The sequence below is a fragment of the Lontra canadensis genome, unplaced genomic scaffold (genome assembly GCF_010015895.1).
Source record: "Lontra canadensis isolate GAN:19392208 unplaced genomic scaffold, GSC_riverotter_1.0 scaffold113, whole genome shotgun sequence".
NCBI lineage: Eukaryota > Metazoa > Chordata > Mammalia > Carnivora > Mustelidae > Lontra > Lontra canadensis.
The window spans coordinates 2,598,892-2,611,452 of NW_022631107.1; the positions used below are offsets into that span (position 1 = coordinate 2,598,892).

General features: G+C 53.2%; 1 protein-coding gene across 1 annotated transcript in view; it reads right to left on the minus strand.

The window, feature by feature from the left end:
- Positions 1-3,191: 3,191 nt before the first annotated feature.
- The window catches only part of DAPK1 (death associated protein kinase 1), a 156,911-nt gene continuing 147,541 nt past the window's right edge, over positions 3,192-12,561 (minus strand). Inside the window, 2 exon segments of the mRNA XM_032840523.1 lie at positions 3,192-3,206; positions 3,208-3,450. Of these exon segments, the coding sequence (XP_032696414.1) occupies positions 3,192-3,206; positions 3,208-3,450 (258 nt within the window).

Here is a 12,561-nt window from a genome sequence, read left to right on the forward strand (position 1 = left end):
TTCATCGTTGCTCACTGCTGACCCCTAGTGGTGGGAAGCGGCAGGCCCGGGGGGAGCAGCCCCCTGGGCACCCTGAGCAGAGACAGGGCGCCCCCTGTGCTTCTCTCTGGGGACCTCAGGCAGCCCCCCACCCCACCCTGCAGCACTGGACACCGGTTCCCTCCTCTGCTCTGGGTATGTCCTTCCTGCTGCAGTCCCACAAAGCCGCAGCCACGACCCTCCGCTGGCCACAGAGCGAGTCTGGGTGTGGCCGCTAGACAAGCCCTGTGGGGAAGACCCCCATGGCCCCAAGCAGGTGCACACAGAGCAGCCGGGATCCACATGTGCTCCCAATCTTGCGTCCTGCCTGATGGCTCGGCCCTTCTCCCCCTGCGTCTTAGGAGCCTACAGAGCCAAGGGCCAGGCATCTAAGGCAAACCCGCGGCCTGCTGTCTGAGTGATATTCAGGTACTTATATGGATATTGATATCCAGGATGTGAGTCGGTGCACCCAGAGCTTCCAATTTTCCACAAAGAGCCCAATATCCAACTTTTTTGGTGACTGAGGGAGGTGTGAATGTCGGCAGCTAATCCTATTTTCCTCCCCCACAACCTCTCCTGCACACAACACACAGCGCCCAGGCCCCGGGTTTCAGCCTCTGCCTGAGGCAGACACGTTATGTCTCTGAGCCCCCAGTTCCTTCTCTCCGAAGTGGGTTATGACACAACCTCAAAACGTCGTGAGAATCCAGTGAGACGACACGTGTGCAGAACCCCGACCCAGGTTAGCACAGACCATGTCAATCTCACACACCACTTTCCACGCTTCCCAGCTTCCAGGTTTTACTGTGGTTCCAGCCACTTTGCCCGCTGGACATCCTTTTGGTGTCCTCTGGGCCTTCTCTCCTGTCTTTCCGGCATTAGTCACTTTCTCCAGTCTTTTGAATCCCTGAGGGGATTTCCTTTTACACAAGTGACCACGGAGAGCAGAGCTCTGCCTCCGGAGAGGAAAAGGCTGTCTGCTCCTGGAAGAAGGGAGTACAGTTCGGCTCCTCCTGGTAGCAAAGCCAGCGTCCTCCGGGATGCTGGGAGACCAGGAAGATTCTGGAATGGACTCACATGGGACACAAGAGAGGGCGGTATTTACCTCCTAACAGTCCTGTCAGGGAAGCCGAGCCCCTCCAACCTGCTATCCTGACAGAAATTCTCAGGTTCAGCCTGGAGACGCAGCTCTGAACCAGGGGTGGTCAAGAGAATAGGAGAAGCAGCCTCCCTAGGGGACCCGCTGCGTCTCTGTGCTGACCGTGGCTGGCGTGGCTTCTCTGGTCCAGAGCGGACATGGTCCTGCCAGAATCTTCCGTCACTGAGTCCCACGACCCAGTCTCTCATCCCTGGCTGAAGGACGCCGCCACACTCATGACCCTGGCTGATAACACGGCCTTCCTGAGCCACAGTTTATCAAGAATCTACTTCCAGATTCTTCCACATATGGAAGATGAATGGAGACATTACTTCTGAGGATGAGGGTTGAGAAGGACATAAAATCTCTCTGTGGCTGGTTCAGTTTAGCTCAGGGGATCCTGGGGCATAATCTTCATACCCAATGAGGATGTACAGAAATTCCAGCTCAGAGCTCTAAGTAGATCTCTTCCTCTCTCTCCCGTTGCCCCCCTCTCTCTCACACATACACTCGGCACCACTGGCCCGGTCCACACACACAGGCTGAGCCTATCATTCAGTGTGGAAGACCGCTGGCTTCAGAGAAGGTGAAACCATCCTGAGTCTCTAAACTGAGCCAAAATTATGAGTGACCATGGCCAATGCATGCCCGGAACCGCCCTTACTACAGACGGACTTGTAGCATCCCCACTAAGCACAGCAGTCCGGCCCGTCACGAATTCCCAGCTGGGTGACACTGGGCAGCCCACTGGACCCCTCTAGGCTCCAGCAAAATGCTGGGCAGACGTCCTGAAGGCTGCCGTGTGGACTCAGTGAGGTGACACGCGAGCCACATTCGTCCGGTTCCGGGCGTACTGTGTTCAGAAGATAGTCCCGCTACGTGTAAGCTGCCCTGCACTCACGCTAACTGTGAATCTACTGTGGTTTTTGGAGCTTCACCTGGTTTCAAGTCCACTGCTGTTCAGAGAAAAGAAGCTGAAGGGGGCATGTAAGTGTCAGTCAACGGTCCCTCAGCCCCGAAGAAGCTCCCCAGACACTCTCACCCATGGACAGAGGAATCTCATGGAAATAAAACTCTACTGTCAGTGTTTCCAGCGGGGGGGATCTGACAGGACACCTTGTGAGGTCATGCAGAGAAGATGAATCCTTGCACAAAATGGCGACACAGGAACCTCTCTGGAGGGCTATATTCTTATCTTTGCAAAATGTAATTGCCTCACTTGGGATTTGGGAGAAACACAATCTGTGCCTAAGTGTTCTCTGCGGTGCTTCTCCCTGGGGCGGGCGGGGGCGGGGAAGGACAGGCACGCGGCCCTTCTGGACATGGAACCACCCAGAACTGCATCTAGGCAGGTGGGGGGGACCACAGCAAAGCCCGCCTCCCAGTCAGGCTGCATGTGAGTGGATGGACCAACCACGACATCATTAGGGAGCCTTTCAAGACCACCAACCAGCGCTGAGATGCACAAGGATGAGTGCGAACTCTGTGGCTGTGTTCTCGAGTTACTGTGCGCACCCAGTGTTCCAAGAAGAAAGCCGAAGGGGGACAACCCATCCTGGACCAATGTACCATCTTGTGTACAATCTGGAACCGGAATCTGTCCACGTGAGTTTTATTTCCGAGGGCTGAGTCCCCTGGTCTGTGGTGGTTAGCCACGTGGCAGGTATGTTTTATTCTGTCCCACTGCATCTAAAATAAACTCACGTAAAATGCACACAACATACCGTTCACCATATTAACCCGTTCTGGTTACACTGGTCTGGTTTAGAGTAGAACACGACACCCTTCTGTGATTGGCACATTTGCAGTTTGGACCTCTGTGTCCGTGACCGTGATTTTAGGCAGGCCCTGGCCTTGCTATTCCTGGGCGATCTGGGAGCTCAGGCCAAGAAGCAAGTGCACACAAGAGCCAAAGCTGGGCTAGACACCTAGAGCCAAAGGCAGTGAGATCCGGTCACCAAGGGCCAGGGAACCAACACAAAGCCACCACTCACCCTAGACCTTGACACGGGACAGCACAAAAGCCAGCACCTCAAGCAGAGACAGGAGCCGGGGTGGAGGCGCCTACCTGCGGGCTTGGATGCCAGCGGGGAGGGCGGGAACCTGGTGGAGCTGGCGGAGGACAGTCTGGGCCGGCGTCTCCGGAAGAAGCTTCTCAGCAGCCCACACTTGAGCGATTCTACCAGCGTGGTCTTCCCGGAGCCCGAGTGGCCAAACAGCTTCAGTTTGATCCTGGATTGGAGGTTCTGCGTGGGTCGCAGCTGCTGGATGAAGAGTCCCCGGTGAGCGTCCTAAACACGGGTGCAGGGGGCCCAGTTAGTCACAGAACAAGAGAAGGCTCTGAGCAAATGGCCAGCGCGGATGCTCCCAGTTTGGAACCCCCTCGCCGTGTCTGCCCGATCCGGGATTTCTTTGTGAGGAGAAGTTTTGTTTTTGCTTCTTAAAAGTTTTATTTATTTATTTGACAGAGAGAACACAAGTAGCCAGAGCAGCAGGCAGAGGGAGAGGGAGAAGGCTCTCTGCTGAGCAGGGAGCCAGGTGTGGGGCTCGATCCCAGGACCGCGGAATCATGACCTGAGCTGAAGGCAGATGCTTAAGCCACGGAGCCACCCAGGCACCCCTATGAGGAGAAGTTTTAAGAGTTACTGTCTTAGGAACTTTCACACGTGCCATGCAGTGTTAGTAACTGTGGTCCCGTCGTGTACAGTACATCCCGGCACTCATTTTCTAACTGGAGGTTTGTAGCCTGGTCCACGATTCTTACCCATGGTGCACAGAGGTTTCGTGGAATCCTATCGTAGCCACAAAAAAATTCATGTAAAGTGCAAGTAACATACAATTCCCTGTTTCAGCCATTTTAAAGAGGCCTGAAGCTCCGAGGTGTTACTACACGTACGATGTGTGCAACCAGCCCTGCTCTCTGGTTCTGGAACATTCCATGATGTAAGGAAGCTGAGCCCATCAGCAGTCACTCCTCCCTCCCCACCCAGTCCCTGACAACCACCCATCTGCTCTCTGTCGTCAGCATGTGCCCAGGTCCGTGGCATTTTGGTGCACAAGGAATTGGTTGGAGCAACTCCTGTGAGGTCGCTGATTACCAGGAGAAACAGGGTTGGCCTGTCCGACTGGCCAGGGGCGCCTGCTGCTTTCTGCTTGGAGGGGTCCTGTTCCCCCGGCACCGTGACTGTACCAGATGCTGAGAAGGAGGGCATCACGAGGTACAAAGACAAACAGAGTGGCAGGGCGAGGGCCCGATAACCTTCCCCCTGTCCTCTCTCTCGTCCCTGTAGGGAGAAGCAGAAGAACCCCCAGACTCACTCACTCCCTCACTCGTCAGCAGACATTTATGGAGGCCCCTGTGGGCTCCACACAGTGCAGGAACAGGAAGGCCCAGACCCGGCCCAGATCCGTGTCCTGGGGACGCACAGGTATGTAAACACTGACACCAAACACTGCAAGAGTGCTTCTGTGGGGATGGTGTGGGCAGGGGCTCTGGGCACCCAGACAGCCCACCTAGAGGCTGCAGAGAGAGGCGTCGCTCCCGTGCCCTTGACTCCATCTGGCCTCACAGGCAGCCTCGTTATCCACCCCCAGCTCGATCCTGGCTCCAGAACAGAGTCCCACTGGAGCTGTGGGCTACAGCCTCAGGAGGATTCCTTCCCCGACCCAGGATGGTCCCACTCTAACCAACTGACATCCATGCATCCAGGGGACCCCTCCTGCTGGGATCTCTTCCAGAACATTCCTCCCCTGGAGGCTCTGGCCCAGGTGGGGTTCTCCATTGTGACTCCACCAGACTGTAGGGTGATGTGGGACGCTCTCCCCCTCTTGACTGGGAGCCAGCTTGAGGGCAGAGACAGTGTCCCCAGCACCTGACAGGGAGGTGCTCAATAAAGAGGTGTTCAAGAAATGATAGGACTCGGGGACCCTGCAGGAGCCTCTGGGAGGGAACTGCCTGCTCTTGGTCTCCTGGGACCTCAGGCCTGGCAGACACTGCACCCACTTCCAAACCCGGGGAGGGGGGTTTCCTGCTACTGTCCTCCCGCTGAGCCACTGTGACTTTCTCCATCGGCCACCCAGCAAGCTCGCCTGCCAGACACAGCCCTGCTGAGGGCTCCCTGTCCTCCCCCAGTCTCTGTGTGGGACTGGGACCTTCCTTCTCCACGCCACAACACTGCCCCCTAGCGGGCATGGTGGAAATGGGCGGCCACTTTTTCAGTTGCGGATGTTGGGGAACTCCTGGATGTGGGTGCTGTGAGTTCAAATAGGTTAATGGAAGTCCTGCACGGTAACCATTCCCCGGGTCCACCTGAACTCTGAGTGTCTGCTGAGCATTTTTATAAGAAAAAAACCTTGTTTATGATTATGTGAACTTAGGATTTAACTGCGCGTTTTGGAGAGCATTTTTTTTTTAATTAACATATAATATATTATTAGCCCCAGAGATACAAGTCTGTTAATCGTCAGGCTTACACACTTCACAGCACTCACCACAGCACATACCCTCCCCAATGTCCATAACCCAACCACCCTCTTGGAGAGCATGGTTTAATAGTTACTGAGATTTCCGAGAATGCAGCTGCTTAATGAATTGGTGAAAATATTTAATCTTTCATGAACTCCTACCCTCACTTCTGCAGGGTCAGGTCAGCAGGTGGCCGCAGCGTCCTCGTGCCATCCCAGGCTCCAGGATGCATGGGCGTCTGCAGGCCTGGCCTCAGTGACTGTGGAGGGATCTCCGTATCTGCCAAATTTCACGATGTGCCCTCATGCCCTGGGCCCCAGCATTTACACATGCAAATATACTATTTCACAATAGATACTTCCTTTGATGTCTTTGTTCTGTTATAGGGAGGACATCCCATTCGCTAAAGCAACCTGTGCAGGGACTTGTCTCCTGTGAACTTCATTCAGGAGAGGAAAGGGGGCATCACCAAGTGTGTGTTGCCCATGTTGGGTGGGCTGGGGTTGCAAACCTTGCCTTGCGCAGTGCTCTATAGAGCATGAGGCTGTCCTTATTCTTGTTTCTCCTGTAGCCTCAAATCTCAATGGGTTCAGACGCAAAGCACTGCAGGGGAGGGTGGGGGCTGAGGGGATCTTGCCAGCAATTACTCCGACTTCTGACCCAAGTCAGCATAGAGGCTGGAGATGGTCTGTTCTGACACGGGTACTCATCGGTGTGCTGCTGACCCGGCTGGAAGAAACGGGCACTCGCTGATTTTAACCCGATCCCGGATACTGTTGCAGATAAGTCCTTGACCCCCCCGAAGCAAATCTGCCTCCCCTCACTTTAGGTTAACCCTCAAGTTCAGCCCTTCCTCTCCTTTCCCTTTACATCAGGCCCGGCTCCCACCTCCCCTGCACGGAATCCTGTGAACTACAGTTACCCTGTCCTGTGAGCATCACTGTTCACCATGAGCCTCTCACTGAGTAAGTCACAACACTCACCGCATACTTTGTGACAACACACAGATTCTTTGTGGGAAGCAGTGTCTCCTTCTCCTGGGACAGGAGAAAGGCAGAAAACTTGCTTCGGCTGTAATCCAGCCACTGGGTCATGGGTGCACTGTGCAATTTTAATTGGCTTGTGGCCCTTTTCTGCCTCGTGCCCTGTTGATCTTGGGACCTGACTTTGGTCACCATGTCTATCCTGTGTATAGGATTGAGGGTATGTATGTTTGTCCCCTCTATCTGAGCCTCTCTGGCCCTTGCATTCAGAGGAGACTAGAGGTATGGTAACCATGGGACACTGCTGCTGTCCCAGTGTGCTTCTGGAAGCTTCTCTGGCCCATGGCTGGCTTGTTCCTGGCAGCTGAGGGGCTTCATATCTACACCTTGCTCAGTGCTGCCCTCAACTAAGTACAGTTCACCCTTTGAATTCCATGCAGGGTAGTGGGGGCCAGAAGCCACAGACAATGCGCTTGCCTGATCCCTGGGCCAGCCCCAGAACAGAGACAGGTGGGGATGAAGACTCTCTTTTTGTCCTAACTCTAGCCCAGGTGATCTGTGTCAAGGCTCTGAACTTGGGCCTTGTCCTTGGCCAAGTTACTTCAGTTTTAGCAAGAACTCTGCTCCTTCCTATGTGATGAGATTCCTCACCCCTCCCTGATATCTGATGCCCCCGGACTGTCTTCAGCAAAAATCTTATTGAGTAGCTGTATTGTGACCTTTAACACTCCTATTTTCCTGCTGCCTCAACATCCTCACAAACAGGCTGTGAGCAGTGGCCCAGGCATACCAGGGCGATAAAGTGAGCCATGCCTCAAGGTCACTCCCAAATTTAACCCAGTGACCCTCAAATATTCCCAATGACACTCCTTTTACATCCCACCCTGATCCCCCACAAAGGCCCCCATAAAGGGAAGCAGGGGTCCTCCCTGCTTCCCCTGCATAGATGAGCCCCCGCCCTGCTGGCCTTGCCTGGCACGGACTCATCCACCCTTCACCTTGTCTTTGAGAGACAAGTCTGGAAACGTTTCTCTCTGTCCAGATGGACAGATCTGCCACAAGGCAACCTGGTCCTGCAGGATGATCTGCCCTCCTGCTCACGGAGAGCCTTGGAGAATCTGAACACAACAGATTTTGATTTAGAAGTACAAAATGTCCTGAAATCTCTCCCCTACTACTGGTGGGCAGTGCATTTTCTCTCATCACCACTAGGTGGCGGCACAGGGACGGGTGGTGATCAATGTCCAGGGGAAGGCGGCTGCCAGCAACCTGAGAGTGTGTGTTCTGCAAGGCTGTCTGTGGCTTTGATGCAGAGAGGGCCTGAGGAAGACAGGGAGTGGCTCCTGGCTCACTCTGCAGGCGGCAGAACACTGATCTCTTTGGAGGGAGCACACAAGTCCATCCAGGGTCTCTGTTTACCAAGAGCTCCAAGACTACCTGTGCCCCCTGCTGGCCACAAAGCCCCACCTGGTCAGACCCTCCCAGCAGTAACACCTGGGGAGTGAGGAGCTAGGACCCTGGTGTTTCCTAAATTCTGGCTCCTGCCTGGAAATAGTCTGCTCTGTCTATCCAGCCCCCCACCCCCCACTGCCCCAGCCCCTCCTGGCCAGCCCCAGGCAGGCAGATGTGGCTGGCTGCAGAGGTGAGGCCTAGGGGGGTGGTCCATGGCTGTGGGTCTCTTCTGGGCGGGGCTGCCAGGCTTGGGAAAAGGACAGGAAAGCAGCAAAGAACCTGAGGAATCAGAAGTCTAAACCAGTCCCGCCACTTTCCAGGCGGTCAGACAGTGTATCTGTGTAACTGGGAGGCAGGATATGCACTCCCCATTTATTTCCTTTAACCTTATACTTTAAATATTTACCCAGAGATGAGGGCCACCGCTTGCATTCCTGCCCACTGCTCACAAAGTAACTAAGCCTGGATAACCCATCCAAGTGCTGTCATATTTCACCTGGCCGCCAAAGTAGAAGACCTTCTACCTGGTCTCTCTGTCTGGGCAGTCAGAGGGAAAGTCCCCAAACCAGAGTCAGCAGAAAGGCCCCCTTGCTCCCACCTGCCGAACACACCTGGACCAAACCTAGATTCCTGACCTAGGTTTGTAAAGCCACCTAACTCTGATCTGGAACCATACCCCCCAGACCACCTTACTCAAGCCCCAGTGCAGACCCCTCCCCCATCCTTTTGGTCTGGGTCCTGGGACACACCCAGATCTACTGCCCCAGGCCCTTTGCACTCACTATGATTCCTTCTTCTATCCCTTAGCCCCTCCTCTGGTTGCCTTCCCTCTCCAATATTTCCTGTGTTGGTTTAAATGTCACCAGCAGAGAGGTGCCCCCTGACCAGTGGATGGAAAGTAACATACCTCCCTTCTCTTATTTCACCCTGTTTGGATCCCTGCACATACAGCAGGGGCCACAATCCTTTATGAAGGGCCGGGTGGTCTCTCCTGTGACTCCATGTATCAGAAACCAGCAGTAGACAGTAGTAAATCAAGGGGTGTGGCTGTGTTCCAAAAAAGCTTTATTTACAAAAACAGGTGGTGGGCCGACTATGGCTCCCAAGTCATTGTCTGCCAACCCCAGATTTACCCCATCTGGCATTTTTCTTATTTGTTTATAGCCTGAGTCTTCCCTCTTGTTCACTGTGGTCTTAGCATATCCAGACATTGTGAATCCCTTTTAAATGAATGTTATTTGGTCACAGCATCGCTCTTTGACACCCTGGTGAATCCTGGCTTCTAGTTAACTTTCTTCCTGCACCTTTGCCCCTGGCAATTTAGCTGCACTTTCTCATCAGCAAAAATGACTGACAGGGAAGGCCATATGCAATCTGGCAAAGCAAGATAAGAGCAGGGGAACCTGCCGTGGCTTCCCTGGCGGGGCAGGATGGGGTCAGACCAGCAGGGAAGGAGCACCTACTCTTAATTATGCAAATTTGCTTACTTGTACTGAATTTTAAATTCTGGGCAAACTCTCCAATTCCTCCTATTTTCCAAAGTATTCTCAGGCACCTTTCTTCATGGTCTCATCTTAGATGTAAGAAAAGCAACTATTTTAATATCAGCTTATAGAAATCTAATTGGAAGGATAATCAAACCCCCAGTGTGAGGGCACTGGCATTTGGAAAGAGACTGGTGATCCGTAAGACGGGACCAGATGCTCCTGCAGAGCACCACTCCCAGGCACTTAGTGGGAAATCGGGTCAGCACAGATCCTGCCCAGCTGAGACCTACCGTGGGTTCTTCCTGCTCGACAAGCTCTGGTCTCAGCCACCCTCACCACCTACTCTGCCCAGAGGCGGTGGCTGCAAGGTGTCCTCTCCCCAGGGTCAGCCCTTTGTGCTAAGGACGCAAGGAGCTTCTCCCTCTATTCTGGCCGGCACTCTCCTGCCCCCTGCAGGTCAATTGGAACAGCAGGTCCCATGGGTTCCCTAGAGGACCTTCTTTAGACGTATGTTCCCAGGCTCAACCGATTAAAGGTGTAAACAAGGGGGCCTTTCTGCTGCTAATCTGGCCCGTGTGCACACCTATGGAATGACAGTCATTGAAGGTCCCCCCCCTGCACTCCGTTGCTGTGCAGATACAGACTTCTCCCCAGGAATGTGTTTAGGATCCACATGAGGGGGTCTGATAGAGGGTGGCTTCCCCCCACCCCCAGAGGTGTCAGGAAATATGTAAACACAGTTTTTGATTTCACAATGAGTGTGTGTGGGGGTGCTATGACATGACTGCCTGGGGGGTCCACAAGCCCTGCAATGATAGGAAGTCCCAACCCTCCCCAAAATGCCCACCCCGCCTGGGAGAGAAACAGGGGGAACATCAAGGAGGAAATGACATGGGAGGGAAATGGGGACAAGAGGCTCCCAAGTAGAAACTGTCCTCTTCCTTTCCCTTCTCTGTCCTCAGTGGTTGTGATCCTTCTCCTCCACCACAGCATGTGAGTTAAAACAGCAAACACGTCCATTGTCTTGGCTTTGTAGGGATCGCCTAATCGTGGAAGGACCTACAACAAGTCCTTGCTGACAATCTCCAGGGTAGCTCCTGGGACAACTCAGTCATTTTCAAGAACCCGGTTCCAGTACCAGTATCCCCAGGCCCCAAGCAGCTACTTATTTGGAGATTTGTTCATTTATTTTAAAAAAGATTTTATTTATTTATTTGAGAGAGAGCAAGCATGAGAGGAGAGAAGTCAGCGGGAGAAGCAGACTCCCCGCGGAGCAGGCAGTCTGATGTGGGATTCGATCCCGGGACTCCAGGATCAGGACCTGAGCAGTCGCTTAACCAACTGAGCCACCCAGGCGCCCTATTTATTTATTTTTAAAAAATTGTGGTTAGAAATACATGGCAGCCTACTTCTCCCTCTCTGGCTCATCAGGAAGCCGGGGTCTAGAGACCTTTGAGGGAATGACTGAGGCAAACAGACTCGCGGGTCTCACTGAACACAGAGTCGAGGAGATGCTCCTGAACGGAGCAGGACCTGGTAAACCCAGGAAGGAGGCTGGGGCTCACCACACACAAAGGGAAAGACCCTCCTTCCCCATGGCTGAGGAGGGATCAGCACGGAAGCCCTGAGCCCAGTGAAGGGCACAGGAAGCAGACATTTCTATTTCAGGACTGAATCTGGGTGCTTAGCTAATTCGCATCTGCTTAGCCTCAGTGAGCAGGGCTTTCCTGAAGAACAGCTCCATCTTGGGGATGCCGGGAAGGACAGCACCTGCTGTGCACTGAGGACTAAACGAAGGCTGTTGCTAACGACGGCTCTCAAGGGTGCCCTGCCACAGCTGCCTGGGGCCTTGTGCACATGCCACATCTGCTCCTGGGCACTGGACCACAGGGAAATCTTTGTTTCTCCAGGACTCAGGGAGTGGTTTGCAGGGTTTCAGAAACAGCAAACACATGGTGCTTACTGTGTACAGACACTGTTCTAAAGACATCGTTTACATCACCACCATACTGTAAGGGAGGATTATAATTATGCCAATTGAGAAAAGGGAAACTGAGGCACGGAGCTGCTAGACTGTAGCAGTGCTGGGATTTGCGCGGGAGCCGTTTGACTCCTGGGTCTGTGCACTCAGTCATCACTTTATACGCTGCCTCCAGAAACAAAGGTGAGAGAGGAATCTTTCTGTGGGTTCAGGGCACTAACAGGAATGATGTACTTTGCTCACAGGGATTGAAGTGACGTTTCTTTGCCTTGACCTCTCCTGTGAGAACAATCCCAGCATCGTGGTAAAATACTAGACATTGGAATATTCTCTCTCCCATCTGTCTTTTAAAAATCTAGGCACCAAAACACAAGGGTGCCCCTCAGTGAGAGAGAATAAAGGAAATCTGAAACAGGGACAGGGCAAGAGCCCATGTACCTTGATTTCAAGATTCCAGACTGGAAAACATCTAGTCACCTTCCCTGGCCGCTGGGGGTCAGCAGTAGCAGCACACAAGCTTCTCAGTGTTTGTATTTCCAATTACAAAAGCCATGTAAGCATAGGGCAGGGAACCTGGGATCAGATTAAGGGAGAAAGCACCTTTCACCCCGTCAATCCGATACCAGCTCGGCTGTCACGTCAGGACCTATCCTTCCTGTCATCTGTCTGGGATCTACTGTTTCAGACCCATCACTGCAATGACAAATAAATAAATTAAATAAATATAAGGCTCTAACCTCAAAAGCAGGGCACCTTGCTATGAAATCCACCCAAAGTCAAACACCTGAGCCACTGTGGCCTGTTGCAGGGTTGCACACTGCTCCATTCTGCCATGAGCTGGCGGACATACAGCTGGCGGACATTCCATTCAAGTTAAGGGAATTTAAAGATTAGGAGACCTTATGTGAGAGTTCCTTGTTGATATGCTGACAGTGACTCTCAGGCTCCAACCCTCTTGTTCTGCTTGTAAACAAAAACACTTCTCCCTTGTTATTCTTGTCCAAAATTCTCCTCCACAGTGAGACAGTGTGTGG